Source organism: Eupeodes corollae, chromosome 1 (genome assembly GCF_945859685.1).
Source record: "Eupeodes corollae chromosome 1, idEupCoro1.1, whole genome shotgun sequence".
Classification (NCBI taxonomy): domain Eukaryota; kingdom Metazoa; phylum Arthropoda; class Insecta; order Diptera; family Syrphidae; genus Eupeodes; species Eupeodes corollae.
This window is the reverse complement of record NC_079147.1, coordinates 128,387,518-128,410,058: the sequence shown is the minus strand read 5'-3', so window position 1 is coordinate 128,410,058 and position 22,541 is coordinate 128,387,518. Positions and strand designations below refer to the sequence as shown.

At 31.4% G+C, this 22,541-nt stretch overlaps 1 protein-coding gene across 1 annotated transcript in view; it reads left to right on the top strand.

Moving 5' to 3' along the window:
- The window catches only part of LOC129954068 (uncharacterized), a 157,431-nt gene that overhangs the window by 21,893 nt on the left and 112,997 nt on the right, over window positions 1–22,541 (top strand). The window contains exons 2-3 of the mRNA XM_056067719.1: window positions 4,462–4,575; window positions 4,635–4,733. Of these exons, the coding sequence (XP_055923694.1) occupies window positions 4,462–4,575; window positions 4,635–4,733 (213 nt within the window). The remainder of the gene's footprint in view (window positions 1–4,461; window positions 4,576–4,634; window positions 4,734–22,541) is intronic.

Here is a 22,541-nt window from a genome sequence, read left to right as displayed (position 1 = left end):
TATTATTATTATTATTATTATTATTATTATTATTATTATCATTATTATTATTACTATTATTATTATTATTATTATTATTATTATTATTATTATTATTATTATTATTATTATTATTATTATTATTATTATTATTATTATTATTATTATTATTATTATTATTATTATTATTATTATTATTATTATTATTATTATTATTATTATTATTATTTTTATTCTTATTATTATTATTATTATTATTATTATTATTATTATTATTATTATTATTATTATTATTATTATTATTATTATTATTATTATTATTATAATTATTATTATTATTATTATTATTATTATTATTATTATTATTATTATTATTATTATTATTATTATTATTATTATTATTATTATTATTATTATTATTATTATTATTATTATTACTATTATTTTACAATATAGTATTATCATCATCATTTTATTATTAGTACTATTATTTTACAATATAGTATTTTATTATTATTAATATTATTATAAATATTATTATTATTGTTATTGAAATGGATAGAAGCATTTCCTATGACCACTACCAAAAGTTTAATTGATCGACTTAGATCTGTTTTCAGTACTTTTGGATTACCAACATTCATTGTTAGCGACAATGGACCACCTTTCAATGCAAAAGAATTTATTTTGTTTTGTTCATCAAATGGGATTGAAGTCTTAAAGTCACCACCTTATCACCCACAGTGGCATTGCGGAGCGTGCCTTTCAAACATTTAAAAGCTCTATTAGAAAAATGTTAGTAGATCCAAAAATGCAAAAATTGGATTGGAATTTAAAATTAAATAATTTTTTAATCAAGTATAGAAATACTCCTTGCACCGTTACAAAGTTATCACCTGCCAATATGTTGTTCAAATTTAAACCTAAAACATTGCTTGATTTGATTGTACCTCACCAAAGAGATAGTAATTTAGCAAATAAAGAAACAAAAGCTATAGATCATATTTCAAATCCACAGTCACACAAGCCGGTTATCGAAATTTTTAAAGTAGGTGAAACCGTATTGTATCGAAATATATTTTCAAATTATGTAAATTGGATACCAGGGAAAATAATTAAAAAACTCAGTAATTATAGATACTTAGTTCATGTAAATGGAATAAATAAACAGGCACATATCGATCAGATTAAAAGAAAAAAATTAAACAAGTAAGATTTTTATCTGGTCCAATTATCTTAACAAATACTAATAAAAAGAGACGTCATTATGACGATAGTGAAGATATTATAAAATCGCATATGTCAAGAAGAAAAACTAAAAAGTTAAAGAAAAACCATATGAAAAGCGATATCTTCAATAAATGATGCATTGTAAATATATTTAGTTTTTTTTCGTTGATATTTATATTTATATATTTATTAGATTATAAAATATGAATTTTTTTCAACATATCTATACATATACAAAGATGCATATATATTTTCAAATTCAAATTAAATTTGTTATTTATATAATTATCATTTAGAATCATATTATTTTTCATATGTAATAGATATCTATAAAATTTTTATTTTCTACGTATTCTAATATCATTTTTTAAAAGGGGGGGAAATGACATGTATGTATGTGTTTCTGTAAACTACATAAAACACTCATTCTCTTTCTCTTAGAATTTAGGTTCTTGTTAGTTTTAAGAACTTTTATAAAATAAAGAACTTTAGTCTTAGCCGAGATCTCAACTTGTTTTATTGCAAAAGCGCAACCTCCTTAAGACATTTCACCTTCTTTCATTCGAACCAGTCTGGATTGGAGGCCTTGCGCTATTAAGCTCAAATGAAGTCTGCTTCCAAAATGCATTTATTTTATCTTAACTTTTTTTGACAAAACCTGTTGCGATTTCAGGATTTTCCTGCATGTTTAGCAGCAATTCGCTTTGCTTTGCGTTTATTGATTTGGTCCTTACATATAGATACAAACAATATTTTTTTGTTTTTTGGCAAAAATAATTAATATAAATAACTCAAATTGTAAAATGTGTTGTTCTTCTGTTCACCTCTTAAAAATAAGTGGAATTTTTAGCGCCAAATGTCATTTTATTCCACCTAAACTGAGTGCTGCCAAAAAATTAATTTTTTCGCCAGAAACTCACAATAGGTTACTTAAAAAAAGAGATTTTTTCGGGTGGAATCTTGTTCACTTTAAACTCACAATAGTGCTGAATATAAAATTAAAAAAGAGGCTGGGATGCGAACCACACTGATAACTTCCCATCCCGTCGATTTGTCTTGCTTAAAAGCTTGTCTATATGTACTCGTATCAATTTTTACCAAATTTGCGTACTATTTTTTGTAGATTTTAATTTTTTATGAAAAAACGGATTGTTGAATTTTTATATAAAAATTATTGAATATCGAAAACAATATTTTCTGTGAAATAAAATAAGTTTGAAGCCAATATTTATAATTTTTGAAAAGCTATTTGAGTCGAAAATCAATTTTTACCAAACTTTGTTAATTTTTATTTAGGTTTTTAATTTTTTGTGCAAAAACTGTCAATTCGATTGTTTTCAAAATTTTACTGAATGTTGAAAACAATATTTCTTGTTAGATAAAAGTAGATTGAAGCCAATACCTACAATTTTTGAAAAGATATTTGAGTCGAATATCAATTTTTACCAACTTTTATACATTTTTTTTTTAGGGTTTTATTTTTTGTAAAAAAACTGTCAATTCGATTTTTTTTCAAATTTGAAGATAAAAGTAAATTAAAGCCAATATCTCAAAGTTTTAAAAAGATATTTGAGTCGAAAATCAATTTTTACCAACTTTTATTAATTTTTTTTAGGTTTTTATTTTTTGTAAGAAAACTGTCAACTCGATTTTTTTCAAAATTTTTCAGAATGTTGAAAACAATATTTCTTATAAGATAAAATAAGATTGAAGCCTAAATTTCAAGTTTTTGAAAAGATATTTGAATCGATATTCAATTTTTACCAATTTTGAGTTATGTTTTTTTTTTGATTTTTATTTTTTATAAAAAAGAACTGTCAATTCGATTTTTCACAAAATTTTATCAGATGTCAAAAACACTATTCTTCGTTGCACAAAATTGTTTTGGAGATGAAATCATATTTTAGTCTTAAAATTTTGGAGGTGACACATTTTTTTTCAGTTTTTTTGATTTATAAAAAAAACCGTTAAATTGAATTTTTCCAAAAAATATACTTGTTTGGTATCACGTTACAGTTTATTATATAAAATTTAATTCAAGTCTCTAGCGTTTTTGGTTCGTAAGATATTTAGGGTTAACCAAAATGTTAACCTTTTTTTCAAACTGCTATGGTAAAAAAACCACCAACGCAATTTTCTTGAGATCCCTTTCTGCATCTTTCTGCCTTATTGTCTGTACACAAAAATGTATTTAAAACCGATATATCTTCTGGTTCTTGAGCTATGGAAGACGAAAAAAACGTCGCGAAAGTACGGACGTACGAACGTATGTACGTACACACGCACGCACAGACATCTTTCTAAAAATCTTTTATTTCGACTCTAGGGACATTGAAACGTCGAGAAATGTCAAAATTTTCAATTAGACAAATCGGACCCATTACAATAACTTTTTATGGGAAGTTAAAAAAAGTTTTAAAAAATAATTAAAAAAAAGTAATTTAAGTTTAGCTTTAAGTCCTTTTTTTTAAATAGCTTGCTTAAAGCGTATAAATAAATGAATACTTGCCTCGTTTATATACGCTTGAGAACGCGAGAAGTCTCCGAAACACATATCACACCAATATTAATTCCTTATAAAACAGAACCAAGTAGTCCGATGCAGCTTAACATTTACAACATCCTAGAATCCCAGAACATAACAGCACCAGTATCTATAATCTTCCATACTTTTGAAATAAAGAAAAAATTAGGATATATATTTATTTAAGAGGGGAAGATTTACCGATGACCTGAGTTAACATTTCTGTCCCAATTTCGTTTCCCACGAAATAAGCGTATGACGACAACTTCCAATTCGTGGAAAGCGTTGCATTTTTATAACAATTTTTTATGCTATGTAATCAACAGATTATTTTTTAATTTGTAGGTTTGAAAGACAAAATTGTCATTATTATTTGAGAGGCGGAATTTCGGCCACTTGATTTAAATTTAAAAAAGGAATGTAAAAATTAATATAACGTAAACATAAACATCATCTATCTCTAAGATGGAGTCATACAAACGCTGCATGCAAAATATATGAGAAATGAATTTTCTTCGTAATTTTTCTTTTCTGGGGTATTTTTGTTTGGGATGAGACCAGTGCAATTTGGCGCAAATCATTGTAATCGCAAGGGTTAACAAATTAAAAATTAAATCATATAATGTATATTGTATAATATGATTGTTTAAATTGAAACTGACCATACACGTTTTATATTATATTTTTAAAGAAAAATAATAATTCACTTTAATGTCTAATTTTTACAGGTAATGCTGATGGGAGATCAAAGCTATAAAAGAAATTCAGAAATGCTAGACTCGATAGAAAATCAGTTACGTGAAGCAGAAGCAAAGCATTCAGATATAGAAAGAGCGCATAAAGTACATAAGTTTTGTTAAATGTGTTAAAAAGACAGTTTAATTTTTTTTTCTCATTTAAGGAAACACTAATTCAGATTCGAAATTTTACTATCAGCGGAAATTGTGATGATGAATACATTGAGAACTTGCAGTCCAAGGCCAGAGAATTGGAGAAAAAGGTAAACAAATTAGAATATTGAAAATGTGTCTATTTAATTTTAATAAATGGTTGAAAACTTAATATAATGAGTTTGTAGGAATACATCAAAGTGATCTTACAATAATTTAAAACTAGCCGACCCGTGCTTGCATTGCTTCGCAAATTGTAACCACGAACATTTTTGAATATAAGTATTAGCATATGACAAACATTTCTCAATGGGACTGAGCATATTTTCTACAATAATATTAATTTTGTTTTATATGAATATACGTACCGTATCTATTCCGATTTCACACTTGAAAAAAAAGAGTTTTTTTTTCATGTTTATGCACATTATACATATTGTTTTTATTTTAAAGCCTCCGGGTATACAGTATTTGCAGTTATATTACTGCGAGAAAGAAGTATGTTTTGGTTGCTTTTTGAGCCTACCCTGGAATGAGCAACATAAAGCTGACCATGACACATCTTCCCTAAGGTCGACTCCAATAAATTTAAACGATTGACCCTGATCCTTATTCAACCAAAAAATATAGTTTGCGGTTAAAAAAAAAAAACAAATTTGTGTTTTTAATGTTCTCATACATCTATAAGTATGCCTAGAAACATTTTTTTATTCATCTGCTCATGTTCAGTGCAGTACAGCTGACTTAACCTACCCACATTTGTGTGCTCTTTTTATCGACGTCATTGTAAGTACCTTTTTCTAGTTGTTTGTTAAGAAAATTTTAACTTAATTTCAGTTTTATTGTTCGAGGAAGTGATACAAAATTGGTAACTCAAGCTATTATGATAGAACTTTTTTATTTTTAAATTGGAAGAATTATAATTTATTTACTTTCTCGAACCAAAAAAATAAAAGAGATCTAATTTTTCTTTAGATAAATCGGCATTTTATGTGCACGGCACTGTAGCTAATTAAATGTCCATAGTAACTTAAAAAAAAGAGACCACACTGCTCAGCGATGTGACGATAGAATTAGAGAACCAAACAAATAATGTGTATGTGTGCAGGTTAGTTGATGAACTATATATACAATACAGAAAAATTGAGTATGTATGTAGGTAGGTAAGAGAAATAAAGTAGGTAACTATGAAATGGAATACATATTAAGAGAGAAAGAGCATTGGGAGAAAAGAAAATTAAAAATGTTGGAATGATAATGAAATGAAACAAAGCAGCGACCTCGCGATTGTGATTTAATCTAATTTCCTGGATAAAATAAATTCAAGAAGTTTATCTATGTATACTAATATTATTAATGCGAATGTAAGTTTGTTTGTTACGCTTTCACGCAAAAACTACTTAACCGATCATCATGAAACTTTGCACATACACACTTTTTATTAAAACAAAAAATATTTTTTTTACGAAAAATAAGAAAATTTGTTTGTCAAAATACGTGCGTTTTGTTCGCATTTCATACATAGTAAAGTGAGAAATACCCAATAATCGGCAGTGGCCAGATTCAAAAAGGGGGTTTGTTCGTAGACTACTACATTAACATGTGGTGTTGAAGCGAGCTTGAAGCTCACCTCAATTCTTTATATACCTGAATCGAGTTGAGATTTAAATATTCTAAACTGAGATAAACCTTTTTTGGAAACATAGCAAAACATAAAACTCTTTTTTATTGTTTTTTCTTGCAAAATAAGCCCAGTTAGTCCATTTTCACTAAAAAAACTAAATAATATCAATAGTCATAGATTCGTTTTTTCCGCAATGGGAAACACACATGATTCCAAATGCAGAACTACTCAACGAACACAGCCATCGAGATACAAATGCAATATTAATCGTACCAACATTTGAGAACGAAATCACATAAGATCCATTCGAGGATGGTATAAATGTCAAAAACCTATCCATAGTCAGATTCTACTCTAACTTTTATCGGTGTTATTCTCACTATGGATATTGTTTTTGTTATTCGTGTAAAATCCTACTTTACTATGGATAGATTTCCCAACAAAACACATGTAATATAGTCAAATTTAGCTACTTCAACGCCATCTAGCATCATCTAACATCATAGTAATGAAGTTTCAACCCTGAATACTGTAATACCAACCCACTGTATTACCGACGGTGACGAAAATATCTAATTCAATTGAATATAGTTTCAACTGTTTCTGATTTTTCTATATTTTTTGTTATTTTCTTCTGTCGTTGCATGCAGTATAATACTATTCAAATTTTTGAGGTTATCCGTAATTTTTTTGGTTAGCTGTTACTTTATTGTTTTAGATCTTATTCGCTGATGTTAATTCTTACCCTAACAAACAAACTTACATTCGCATTTATAATATTAGTATAGATGTCCGTCAGAAAAGATCAAAAAATAGCAGTTGCTGTAGCTTCGTCAGGTATTGCCGCGACGCTTTTAAAGGGCGGTCGTACGGCACATTCCGTTTTAAAACTACCATTGAATTTGGCACAGGAAGATTCGCCCATCTGTAATTTTAGTAAAAATAGTTAACGAGGTAGGATGCTGCGAGAATGCAAGCTTTTAGTGTGGGATAAAAGTACAATGTCTCACAAGAAGGCTATAGAAGCTTTAAACCGGACCCTCCAGGACTTGCGAGATGGTACAGATATAATGGGAGGCATGGTAGTTTTATTGACCAGTGATTTCCGTCAAACCCTCACAGTGATTCAAAGGGGGAGACCAGCAGATGAAATTCAAGCGTGCATTAAATCATCAAGCTTATGGCCGACAGTTGAAAAACTCCGCCTGAAAACGAATATGAGAGTGCATCTTCATAATGACGTGGATTTAGGACTTTACGCAGAAATGTTGTTAAAAATTGGTGATGGTTGTTGAGACGTTGACGCTGAAGGCTATATATCACTGTCAAGAGAATTTTGTAATTTAGTAGAAAGTGATGTGGATCTCATTGCTAATGTTTTTGCGGAATTCCAACAAAATTTGTTTAGTGATCAGTGGCTGTGTGCAAGAGCAATATTAGCACCAAAAATGAAATTGTAAATAGCATCAACACTGACATTTTAAACGAGGTTCAAGGAGAAATGAAGGAATATTTGTCAATAGATACAATTATGGATACGGAACTAAGTACTTCATATCCTGTGGAGTTTTTAAATTCACTTGAACTATCGGGTGTACCGTCACCTAAACTTCAATTGAAACTAAATGTACCAGTAATGCTTATGCGAAATCTAGATGCTTCTCGGCTATGTAATGGAACAAAGCTTCGGATAACAAAATTGGGACAGAACATACTTATTGCTACTATTTTAACAGGTGTCGGTAAGGGAAATAGTGTTATAATACCTCGGATACCAATTATTCCCACTCACCTTCCATTCCAATTTAAAAGGGTTCAGTTTCAAGGATCAACAAGGATCAAGGACAAACATTACAGGTAGCAGGAGTGCATTTAGAAAACCCATGCTTCTCTCATGGTCAACTTTATGTAGCCTGTTCACGTGTATCTAATGCCCGGAATTTACACATATTTGCACCCGACGGGAAAACTTATAACATTGTCTATAAAAATATCTTAAATTAATACTTTGTATTTTATTTTTTTAAATTGTTATAATTTAGAATTATTTATTTTTGTTACGGTGAAATATATTTTAACATTTGTTGTTGCATTTCAATAAGCATATATTAAGGTGTTGAAACTTCATTGTCTGTAGTAATTTTTAAAAATTGTTGATCTCAGCCAAGCAATAAAATTTAGTTATTATATTGACTCATTTCTATTATTATACCCTTACCCTTTTTCTCTCATACTTATTTAATTTCTCCACTGCGGGCGAAGCCGCGGGTAAAAAGCTAGTAATTTTATAATTTGTTTTTATTTATTTCTCAGGTTGTATGTTTAACTTTGAAGTGATGTAGGCTTAATTTGCGCAACAATATTGACTTTATGAAGCAAGGCTAATCTTTGTCGATTATTGTATAGGTTTTAAGATATGAGTGGTTGTATAAGTCAACTAATGAAAAAAAAATTGACAAAAAATGTAAAATTAATAATATTTAAGTTTGACAAATAATTAATGAAAAAAAAATTAAAGCCATAAACACTCGCATAACAATATAGAAAATAATAAAATATATTTCAAATAAATCGGTTGACTACTTTCTGAGATCGTGCGTAATAAACTTTAAAATGGTTTCTCTTTTATAAAATAGTATAGATACAGATATAGATATTGTCTGATATGGGATAGTATTAATTTCCCCCAACAGCTTTGTACTCCTATACTGTACCTCTTATAGTACTGCCACGGAACAAAAATCTTTGTTTTCATGACATATCCACTTTACCGCTAGCGTCAAATTAATGTTTTGACTCTAATGCCCAATTTCACAAACAACTTTTAAACATTTAACAAGATTTGAAACTGTAAAATGGGATATTTTGGTTTCACCAAGCGTTTTTAAAGTAAATAAGCTTTTAAACCCCTTTAAAAACTAAATGCCCGTTTTTGGCTCATTAAATTTTAAAAGTGTCATTAAAAAATGAAAATGACAGGTTGACAGCTGATGTTTTACTTTGTAAAATGTTTATTCTCAATATTTTTAGATAAGGAATGAATAGGTTAACCAATTCCACATTGCATTACTATTCATAATATTATTTTTATGATTTTAATTTTTAATTCGAATATTAGATTCGTCATCTTCATCTGACGAAGAAGTTAGTTATACGCCACCGTCCAAGCCACGCGATTACTCAAACGTTTGTTTTTGATTTGTTTACTCTGTTGTATTTTGAGATTCTTGTCATTTATTTCAACATATAATGCTTTCTCATTTTTTCTCACACAATTTGCTTAGTAAGAAGAAAAAAGAGGTTTTCTTTTTACAGGGTTGTGAGAAGAACTCTATTTTAACAAAAATATCCCTGAAATTTTCCATTTTTAGCTTGGTGAAACTGAACAAATTTAAAGGACTGATAAAATTTAAAAAGCTTTTAGATAAAAGTGCTTTTAGTGTTTGTTTATGAAATCGGACATAAGTTTATTATTTTGAAAAACTCTATTTAAAATATTCGAAAAAATGGCAACACTACGATAAATCAGGCGACAAGATATTGTATCGCATTTTTTAAGAACGGTTAAAAACAATCATTTTTTACTATGAGAGGGGGGTCTATCTACCCACGTTTAGGCAGGAGGGGCAATTTGAAAAAAAATATTACTTAAAATGAAAAAAAAAACAAATATTTAAAAATTAACTGTAATACTTAAAATTAAATATTTTAAATTTTTGTAAAGCCAACATTTTGTTCTATTAGTCAGTTTTCAAATCAAGTGAAAACTATGTACATGTAGCTTTTGAAAAATTTAATTTTAAACTCAAAATTTGAGTAAAAAAAGTTAAAAAAAAAGGTTTAAAGTGCAATTTTTCAATACTTCAAGATTATCTACTATTGTTTCTGTGTTGTAATTTATTGCTCTTATTTGTTTTTGATCAAAAACTGATTATTTTGTTTTGCTTTATTTTGGTTTTCTTTTGATAGTAATAATAGTTGGTGCGAGTTTGCGTGTATGCAACAGTGGGGTGTGTGTCAGTTTTTGTGTATGCCACACCGAGGTGTGTATGGGCGGCATGCTCCCCCCTGCAACCGCAATAGGTATATCTCAATCTATATTTGATTATAACTATCAAAATAAGACTACGTAAATAAGCAAGCAAGGAAAAAATAATTAAATTTAATTTAATAATTTAATTAAGAGATTTTTTTTGTAATTTTCAATTTTCTCAAGTAGAAACACCCCCCCCCCTCCCATAAAAATTGATGACCGCCAAACTAAAATTGAACATTCTTGTGTATTTCATCGATATTCAAAATCACATCTAAGATGACAATAAAACACTTATTGTGTGAATTTTATTTGTCGGGAAAGTTTTTTATTTTTCTTTTGTTCATTAAACTTATGATTTTTCAATATTCAATTACAATCATAACGTAATTTATTAGTTAATTATTTTATTGAAATACCACATAACATTGCGTGTTCTTAAGCATTTTTAATATATGGCATAACGAGATCTATATTAGAGACCTATAATTTTGCGTTATTCGTTAATATTTTACAAATTATGTTTTTTTATTTTCATATTGGTTAAAATGTATAGTTACATTGTTTTCAAAATGAATTAAACATCTGCCTTTACATACTTTCTTATTTATTGTGATTTTTAATTGTGGAAGCCCCATATATTACCAATAGCTTTTTTGCAAGAAAAGAGAGCAACAGTAGCTTTTTTGACTCTTTCCTGTACGTTGCGTTTCCAATTTAGTTTTTTGTCTAAGACAAGACCCAGGTATTTACCCTCGTCTGAGAATTTTAATTGGATTCCTCTAATATCGTTGTCTATAACTTCCAAAAGAAAATGGAGTACACTACATCAGTACATCTTATGTTTATTATTCCTCATCTTCATCATTCTTTCTTTCTCATCTTTGTCAGAGAGAAAAAAACTAAACGAGAGAAACTTCGACGGTTGCTCTCTTTTTGCCTACAAGCTGCAATTTGCACATAAACTTACATATGTATTAATAGTCCGGTCAATTTAGACATTTGACCCACGACAAATTCAGGGGAAGCTGAAAATTCTTAAAATTGTTTAAATTATAATTATAAACATTGTCTTAAAAGTCCCAACCGATCCCATGTAAGGAAAAAATTTTAGCGGGGTAATAAGGTCCAAAAAATGAGTTTTTCGCGATTTTCTTGAAAACGGTAAGTTTTATCGCAAAATTACCCCAGACATAATTTGTAGATCAGGGAATTTCCTATAAAAAAGGTATCAATAATTTTTTCCCTAAAAGCCACCGCTTCTGAGATATAACGATGCAAAAAATTGCAAGCGTCATAAAGGCACACGTTTCCACGCCACCTCTGAGGTAGTGTACTTAGCGCGTTTTTTTTAACGTGGTTTCCCCAATAGGCCTATTCCACGGGTCTGTTGTGATTAGATTTAGAAATTAATAGTTTATTCGTCGGATTCGGAATCGTCAATCACTTCTTCTTCTTCCTCTTCTTCTTCTTCTTCTTCTTCTTCTTCTTCTTCTTCTTCTTCTTCATCCTGACTATAGGTGAATTGTGTTAAAAGTGAAGCATCACATGTTTCTTCGTCAGTATTAAATGAATCCTCTGTTGTTGGTGATTCTACATTAGAACAAGACTGGCCTTGACAATTCGTACAAGCCAGAGAACAAAACAGCCCAACTTTTTTGCAACCACATTTAGCATTGCATCCTTTTTTACAGTTACAAAAGATAGTGTTGAGCAATTTTTCCGGCGCAGGTTGAAGCAAAGTCTGAATTGGTTCTAATATATTATCGACCAACTTCCAACCCCAATCTGTTGGGTTTAGTTGATAACCATGCCACACTTGAACTTGGTAGTATACCTGAAGAAGATGTTGATGAGCAGAGACTGAGGTTGGAGGAAGACAAGCTAATTGTACTTGTTTCTTATTTCGAGTATTTTTGACAAAAGATGCATATCGAAACTTGTCTAAGCAGGTAGTTTTTTTAGGAGCTCCGTACATACGAAGAAGAAAGTGAATTCCGTTGGTAATAACTTCTTCTGGAGTTGAATTACATTTTTTAAAAACTTCAGCAGTTGCAAGTAAGTCTTGCTTTTCAAACATTTTGAATACAGTTGTTTTACCCCTCCTGTAAAATGCAGATGTCGTATCACAGCCAGTTATGGCGTGTAAAAATAGTATGTGATTTCGACACTTTGCAAAAGTCGACAAACTTTTTGATGAATAAAACTCTGATTGATTTTGAGATTTTCCTGGTTTTAAGAAGAAAATAGTTTTTTCAGCTGGACTTCGAGCAGTGAGTAACAAGAGTAAATCTACATCTTCACCCACAACAATCGTTATATTTGTCATGTTAACTTGTTCTATTGCTGTTTCGATAATCAGTACATCGGCGTCGTTATGAGCTTGTTTAACCAGTATATTCTCAGCAGTAAACTTTTCTTTTATTATTGAAATAAATCGAGACTTGTTGTGAGTATTTGCCAAAAATTTCTGTTGACTAGTAGGAACTGTCATAAATTCATCAAATAAAATGTCGGAAGATGAAGATGTTGCCAAAGTTCGACGACGCTGTTCTGCTGCTTTAATATTTGTCGTGCAATCATTATAGCCATCAAATACGACAGTAGCTCTGGGACCAAAATGTCGACGTACATACTGAACGTACTTATCAAAAATAACACTGAATGTTTCTTCAGTATCCCAAATAACACGGTGCAGTAAATATCCACCATCAATAATGTACGTCGCATTATCGTTGTTAATATCAATGTTTACTTTTTCGAAACAACCGTAAATGGCAGACTTCTGTGTTTTACGCATCCCGATATCATCAAACAACGATAAAGGGTACGGAGCTAATTCATATTCGAAATATTTTTCAATTTCATCCTGAAATGCTGCAGTATATGTATATGGGTGAGGTACTTAGGCATATTATGACGCTCGCAATTTTTTGCATCGTTATATCTCAGAAGCGGTGGCTTTTAGGGAAAAAATTATTGATACCTTTTTTATAGGAAATTCCCTGATCTACAAATTATGTCTGGGGTAATTTTGCGATAAAACTTACCGTTTTCAAGAAAATCGCGAAAAACTCATTTTTTGGACCTTATTACCCCGCTAAAATTGTTTCCTTACATGGGATCGGTTGGGACTTTTAAGACAATGTTTATAATTATAATTTAAACAATTTTAAGAATTTTCAGCTTCCCCTGAATTTGTCGTGGGTTTACTGATTTTTTGGTCTAATTTGACCGGACTATAACTCCATATGAAAAAAATAGTGGGGAACGAATACTTATGCAAGAAGATGTGCATACTCCGCACATTTGAAAAATGGCGACCACCTTTAAAAATGGCGGATTTAGTCAGCTGTTCAGAGATGTTCAAAGACAATTCAAAATTGTGGATGAACAATTTTTTTTACTCTCGTTGTGTTCGTTTAGGAATAATATCATCCGAATATGAAGTGAAATTAATTACTCTTGGAAGATGCCAGAACAATGAAGAATTAGAAACAAATCTAAATTACGCATTTAGAGAAATATTAGTTCGTTATTTCAATCCAGTTTTAATCATTAAGTTAGTAAAATAAATTAGGTAGAGCAACAGTCTAATGAGAATTAGAACCTAGAAACATAAAACTCTGAAAGCACTACAACTATTATTTTTTTTATTATTAGCTGTGTTTATGCGTTTAATTTTCGCTCAGACCGTTAATAATTAAAAAAAATACTAAGATTTGTTTCAATTTTCAGAGTTTATCGACTTAATTTTTTCGATGGGAGAGTGGCAAGAACATTGAAAACGAGAGTTACAAAATGTATACATGGATCACGAAAATAAAACAACGCAGGAACATTGAAAACATTTGTATATACTCCTTTCTTTTTTCTGTTCCTATTTTATTTGTGTGTACTCTTCGTTTATTTTTTTTTACATTACTCACGACATTTCCAAATTGCTGAAAATAAGTGATTTAAGAAAACACTAAATAAAAAGACCATCAACTTGTTACTTCTGTTGCCAATTTTCATTGCATAAGATTTGTGAATTGGTGAGAAGCTATTCTTACTGCTTTCCACTAAGCTAGTGTGTTACTTTTAAAGGCTTAACTGCATAAGCCGATAAGTACTTTTGTACAAAAGTAGAAATATTTGTATTCTCGCTAGGTTAGTGGTTTTGTGAAAAGAAAATACAAATTTGTTCTTCAACTAAAATTTAAGTCTTATGTATCATTTTTATAAGTTTTCCAGTTTTAACTATTTATATCTCATCTTTCAGTTATGTAGCGACAAGGAAAAATCTGTGAGGCAAAGCTCTAACTACATTTTTTCTGAAAGGCTTATTCATAGATGTTTGCCAAACTTTTAGGCTATTCATAAATAAATGTAAATCTAAGTTAAGGGCTAAAACTGAATAACTTTAAACATAGAAAATGCTGTGTTCAAGTAATTATTATCGATGATGATTTTCCGTGTTACACTCTTTCTAAACACATCTTTTCTTGTTTTGGTTTGTTTATGCCATCTATATGTAACTCAACAAAGAGATGTAATTATGTAATATGTAATTCAACACTATCTACCGTTATAACGTTGACCGTAATTTATTGACAAACGAATATTGTTTACTAGAATTAATTTGTAAAAAAAAAGAGAGAGATAGGAAAGTCAAATGTCTCAATCTCTCAACTGAAGTTTTTTCTCTCTCTCTACTCTCGAGGTGAAAACATGTATACAGACACCGATACGAATTCAACACGCTATAAAAAATGAGAGTAAGAGGTTTCAAAGGGACGGAGACTAGAAAAATTGACTCTCTCGATTTTTTTTTCTCTCTGCCTCTGTCTCGAATAAGGGAGTATGCTATGTAATTTCGATTTTGAATCTCCTAATGCTTCTGTCATTAGTCTTAAGTCTTGGAATTTGTTTTAACCTGTTTCCATAGAAAATTCAATTTGTTTAATAATTTCGTATATTATTTTTCAATTAATGGGGTAGGTTTTTGTTTGATAATTATGTATCCTCTTTATCTGTTATGAATTTTTTGCAAGAAAAATGTTGACTTCACTATGGTTAATGTGGACAATATAATTAAGGTAACAATTTTCATATTGGCTGTAAAGGATTAAATTTATATTATCACTGTTTTGATATTTCTACTTTGTCTTGAAATATGTTTTATGTATTTTCTTATTATTCACATAATATTTATTATCAATTTTTTCTACTTTTGCCTTCTTATATTTTACTGCTATTTTCTTTGCTGTCCTTACTACATCTGATTTAATGTATAAGTCTTTACTTAGAATTGGTTCCATAAAATCTGTTTTGTTTTGATTAATTCTGTTTATGATCTTCGTTAACTTTTTGGATTCTTTTTCCTATCCCTTCTAAATCTTCTACCTTTATTCTGTTTTGAATAAAATCTACTGGTTTTCTTAATGTCGTTGAATGGATTGTTTGTAAGTGATTCTGAAATTCCTATATGATCATTTCTTTGTTCTATTCCACTATGATTTGTGGTTCAATTTCATTAACTGCGTTTACTTCTAATCTACTTAGGTAATCTACTACACGATTTTCTTTTCCTTTTAAATACTTACTTACTTAAGGTGGCGCTACACTCCTGTGTGAACTAGGGCCTCACCCAACAAACTTCTCCATCTAGGTCGGTCCCTAGCTAGATGTCTCCAGTTTCGCGCTCCAAGTTGGGTGAGGTCACTTTCCACTTGTGCGCGCCACCTGATCCGCTGTCTTTCTCTACTGCGCTGTCCTGTGGGTGTGGATTCGAAGACTTTCCGTGCCGGAGCAATGGTTCTTAGTCGTTGGACTTTTACTCTTCTGGCTAAGTCTACGTTGCTGTATAGCTCGTCGTTCCATCTTCTCTTCCACTCCCCTTCGATGCATACGGGACCGTAGATCACACGAAGAACTTTTCTCTCGAACCGACCCAAGGTGCTTTCATCCGCTTTTGTCATAGCCTATGCTTCTGCACCGTATAGCAGGACGGGGATGATAAGGGTCTTATAAAGCAACACTTTGGTCCCTCGAGAGAGGACTTTACCACTCATTTCCTTTTAAGTCCAAAGAAACAGCGGTTAGCAAGAGTTATTCTGCGTTTGATCTCAGCGCTGGTGTTGTTTTCTGCGTTTACAGCGGAGCCTAGGTAGACGAAGTCCTTGACTACCTCAAAGTTATGTCTGTCGATTGTGACGTTTTGACCAAGACGTCAATGTTGTATGTCCTTTCTTGACGACCGCATGTACTCTGTTTTGCCCTTATTAACCGTTAAACCCATTTTTGCCGCCTCTGCCTCAATACTCACAAAAGTCCCATTGACATCACGCTGTGTTCTTCCGATTATGTCTATATCATCAGGATATGCTAGTAATTGGACATACTTTTGAAAAATAGTGCCTCTAGTATTGACGTGTGGGCTCTGCACTATTCTTTCAAGCACGATGTTAAAAAAATCCCCATAGTCATCCTTCACAAACAATACTGAGGTTCCATTTATCGGGCATGCTTTTTTCCGACCATAGCCATCCGATATACAGTCTGCAGAAGTGAATCATCCATATCCTCAGCATTGACTGCGGTTCCACTATGATGTTTCCACTTTCGTCTTTGCAGCCTTCGGTTCGAGATTTATGTACCTGTGAACTTTCAAACTTCATTCCTGCTTTTAAACCTCTCAACATCTTCGACCGAACGCTTCTCATGCCCTCTCTTTTTCCTTCTGAGAAGTCGGCGTTCCTCTCGCCTCTTCTGCTCATGGAGCTCATGAGCAGCTCTTGTCCTTTAATGCAGCCGCTTTGTGTGCCTGTTGTTTGGCTGCATTTGCCTGCCGACATTCCTCATCAAACCAGGGGTTCCTTCTTGGTGGCTGTTTGAAACCCAGCACATCAGAGCCGGCTTCTCTGATTGCATCTTGGCAATGTTGCCACTGGTTTTTGTTACATTGCGTTTGCGGCAGAGAACTTCGAGAGATGTTACTTGTAACTCGGTTGAAAAAGGATTTGGCGATCACTGACGATTGTAGCCGTTCGACGTTGTACCTTCTCCCAGTATCTCCCTGTTTTGCTTCTAGTGCACTATATAATTTAATCTTTAATTTCGTTCATTACGAATTCTTTCGTTGCTTCATTATATTGGCTTACTACATTCATTATAAAGTCTACTTTTTTTATAAATACAATAATGTTGCATACTCTGATATTAAAATTTGGCAAATTTTCAATGAGTTTCAATGGCTGAATATTTATAATTGCCATTTTTACCTTATTTTCTAATTTCGCTTTATGCTTGAAATTTTCTTCTGGTTCTGTTGACTTTATATCGGCTTTCAATGATGCTGGTACACTGTAGGGTTTGAATTTCTTCATTAATCGATCACGTTGGGGGTTTCGACTTGGAATTTATTTACTGCCCTAGTTGCTATTCCTTCTTTTTTTCTTCTTAACTTTTCACTTTTTTTATAATACCTTTTGGTAATTTCACTTTACCGGTACTGACTATTTAATTTAGTTGTAAGGACGATCTCGAACTTAGCTTTTAATAAAGTTAGATACACATTACACAATGATCTTTTGAGATCCTACCGACTGCGCCAGTTTTAGTTTACGGTTCGAAAATAATCAAAAATATTTTATTTGTATTCTCTTTTTAGAGAATACCCCACTGAAAAACTCCGTTTTTATTTTGTAATAATTTTAATTTATTTAAAATAAAAGCCTCAGATCCCTTATCGTGGGTCGGGAGAAATCTTAAGCTATACGAAGATCAATATGACTGAACTGATCTCCATTGAATGATTGAATGCCCACGCATTGAACTGATCAACCCCTTTTTATATTATTTAAATGTTAAGTCAGCAAATCTATTTGACTGACGACCATAATTCTTTTGTCTTATTATTGTTGATACAAGATATATAGAATTTACTTTGGGATGAAGTCCCATTCAAATTGTTTATGCTTAATACAGTTTTATGTTTTGTTTTGCCTTAGGTATATGTTTCTTTTGCCTTATTATTGTTGACACAAGATGTACTGTATTTACTTTGGGATGTTGATAAAGGGTGTTTTGTATGATTATAATGTGATGGTAGGGTGTTCTAGAAACGTAACCGGCCCTTCTAGGTTGAATGTTCTCGAAGCGACTTCTCCTCTTAATCACTAGATGTTGCCCCTTATTCTAAATGTTCTACTCAAGTGATTACTACTACAAATAAACCGGTTTCTACGTACATATTCTACTTTAACACGATATTAGAGTAAAATAGATGAAGAATGTATATATTTTATATTGGCACCTCCTTGGGATTGACCGTCCCGATCAAATGCATCATTTTCATCACCACTGTAGCGATGTATCCGGTCGCGGTGTACAACTTTGGGTTTTCCTCTGACTCCCTTTTGTATCCGGTACACGACATCGTTCACGACGGGGACGTATTAGACAAGGTCCCATTTTGTTTTTTTATTTTTTGTATTTTTTTGTTTGCATTTATTTCAATGGAAGAATAAGTCATATTTATTTAGAAGTATAGTTAAATTAATGGAGTCCAATGAACATTTACTTGTAGATAAATTCGATTCGACGGGATTTCTTCAAAAAAAAATTATATAACGTCATTATAAAAAATATTTTTTGCTTTTATTTTTTTAAAAAATGATTTTCCAATTGAAAATCTGACAACCTGCCCTCCAGCATTTTATTTCTGGCATATGATTTTATACGTTTGAGTGCAGAAAAAGATCGCTCGACAGAGCTACTTGACACTGGAATAGTCAAAATTAGTGAGCTTAATTTAAAAATTTCAGAAAAAGAGTCCTTAAGTTCCATATTATCGAGGAGATTTGGAATATCCTTAAAGGAAATATTTTTGAATTATGACTGTGCAAATTTAAAAAACACAGTAAGTTCATTCTTAAGCATCACAAAATCAAAAAACGGACCATATGAACTGTTAAGGCATTCGAAGGCTTCAGTTGGGATTTTTTTTTTCATTTTCACCAAATTTTTTTACAGAAAGTAATTCTAAAATTTAAATTTTTAATGACTCCAACCTGCTTTCGATTTGTAACGACAGTGCGGATTATTTCAAAAAAATAATTGCCGATATATAAGTTTAAATGTATCCAGACATTCGCCACGTTTTAGAACAGGGTCAATTTTATTTCCGGTAGTTTCAAAAATGTGAAATTTTGTTCGTAATGAATTAATTTCCATCTTAACTAATTCATATTTATGTCGAATATTTTGTAAGACATTAAACAAAATATCCGTGTGGGAAAATACGTTTTTAGCATAAAAACTGTATTAAAGCTTTTTAAAAATTAAAGAAAACCTCTCGCTTGGATTGCGTCCGCCCCCAAGTATCTGCATCATAAATCTTTTCATCAAATAAAATGACCAATGATCATTAAAATGTGTTTGAACAGCATTTACCAAGGTAGATGAATAATTCCATCTAGTTGGGACAACGGTGGATAGTCTTCTTTTAATTAAATTAAAATAAATTGGGTGGCACAACAGTCCGTTGTGAACCAGGGCTTAGTGACTTACAACTCTCAACCATTCCTGTGTGCGAGTACTGTTGTCAGGAATAATAATAATTTTACATGTCTGGTTATTTTGATATTATGAGTATGACATAAGAGATGCTCCACTGAAAACATAAACTCTAACTCTTCCCTATGCTCTTAAGTGTCGTCTTCGTTCAGAGTTCACTCTCTCTTTCTATCGATGCCATATTGAAATAGAGAATGGTGCGCTCAAAGAAGTTGTACACCAAACCAATTTATTTTCTTTTCTGTTAGAAACTATCTTCACATTATGTCTCTTCTTAACAATTTTTGCTGTGGATGTGGATTTGCTTTTCTTAAGCTTTGGTGGTCGGTCGATGCGTTGACATGAGGAGAACAACCTAGAGAATTATATTTGTTTGAGAATGAATAAATGGTATGAATCACCGTGGTGCGCTTGATGAAGGAGAATACCAAGATTTAAAAAACTAAATAAATAAATAAATAAATGTGCGGTGAACACCTGAGTACCTTCGAATAAATGTCACTGGTTGTTGGCTAACTCTTCACGGTTTCAACGTTATCATTATCCGTTTTACTCCTTGGGATGAGATGATATGTCCCAGATATTTCACTTCGTTTTTGAAGATTCTCAATGTACACAAATGAGTGATTCCAATCAAGCACCGCTCAAATCAAATGATAATTTAATTTGGAGATGTGATACATGCAAAAATATTTCTTTATTAAATTGCATGACTTAGCTAAATAATTTCTATTGCTTCTTTGTTGAACATAAACTTGAATTTGAAAAGCTCCTCTCAGATCATGCAAGTGCTGTAAAACCCCCTCGCCTTACCCGCTCTAAAACTAAACAAGTGGTTGAATCTAACAACAAACAATTACAGCTGTTCAAAGAGAAAAATATTTCTTCTCCTAATCAGTTGTTATCTTCGCCCTTTCTGCAAAATAAACTATGAATACCCCCTCACCATCTCGTGCTTTAAAAGTGATGGCACCAAGTGTATCTCTCATACTAAAAAACGGGTTTCTTAATTAAAGTCCAACGCAAACACTAAAATTAAGCCAAACTCTTCTAAAAAGAATGTGGTAATTGCCAACACCGCGCTGCATGATAATGCTACACCGTTCAATGAAAAGGGTATGATTGTTCCTGGCGTCTCGTATGTAGCTGCAACCATATCTTCTCTTTCTGCTGTTCCAGACAAGAATGATGTAAATGTTTGCTCTAACTCTGATGCTAAATTAAAAGTGATGAGGAAACTAAAATGCTTTCACATCTCTAGTTTTTGTTCCGAAACTACAACTACAACTATTACAACACAATAAACTACGTTATTTCAAATTTGACTGAATTTACGAATCCATCAGGTAGTTCTTGTTTTTTGGTCCAAAGCGACAAAAATAGACGCAATAAAACCGCCAACTTTAAAATTTGTATCGCAACTGAGTATGTCAGTACAATTTATGATGCCAATTTTTGGCCTAATGGAGCGACAATACGACCTTTCATCTTCGTACCAAAAAACTTAATACCTCTTGTTCTCAGAAGTCTGAGGACAACATTCCAAAAATTGGTCCGTTTGTTGTTGATGCTGATCTTAATTCTGATGATGCAGCTGTTGCTCGTACTTCCCATGAAGATTTAAGTACCTTCGATGATATCCTAGTTTACTATCAGAACGTAGAAGGAATGCGGTCTAAGTTGAGTACTTTTATAATGCTGTGGTTGATTGTCACTATGCTGTTATTGCTCTCACTGAAATTCGTTAAGTGACGACATTTCTAACGCTGAAATTTGCAGCAATGATTATGATGTTTATAGAACGGATAGAAATAAAATCTGCACAGAACTAACTAAAGGAGGTGGTGTACTGCTTGCAGTTAATAGTAATTCTTACGTGGTAATCTTCGGTGATTTTAACCTGTGTGATATAAAGTGGATCTATTCTACTGATGATAAAGCACTTCTACCATATAATGTTATGTAACTGAAGCTTTCGTTTTAGATTTTATGTCAGCCTTTAAATGTGTACAGTTAAATAATGTTGTCAACTCTATCGGAAGAATTTTAGATCTTGTTTTTGTACATGAAGATTTTGAAACATTTCCATCAGAAGAGGACTTTCCTCTTTTAAATAATATTATTCACCATAAAGCATTATGCATTAAGTTAAAATGTATCTCATTCAATAACTTAAATTGTTCAAATAATGTAATTGAATATGAATATGACTTTAACAAGGCCAATTATATCGGCATCAATAATTTTTTAAATAGTATTGATTGAAATGCAATTTTGAGTTTCCAAAGCATTGAAAGTAATTAGGAAACTTTTTTATGTATTATATATGAAGAATTTTATTCATTTGTCCCGGTTAAACGATTGAAGATAAAATAAACGGGTTTAGTACACGAAAGGCCTATCACGTTTAAAGAATGCAATGTTTAAAATGCAAAGTAAGAGTAGGGTCGATTTGGTTTTCCGAAGCGAATATTGTCGTCTACGTAGAGAATACGAGTATCTTAAAAAGTGTTTGCATAGGCAGCATGTATAGTCGTTAGAATCAAATATCAAAACTAAATCAAAGTGTTTCTGGCATTATATAAATACTAAGCGAAAATCTTTAGGAATTCCTGCCTTTATGAGTTATAATGGTGTTGGGAGCAGTGATCTGAATCAGATATGTAATTTATTTGCATCGTTCTTTCAATCAAATTTCTT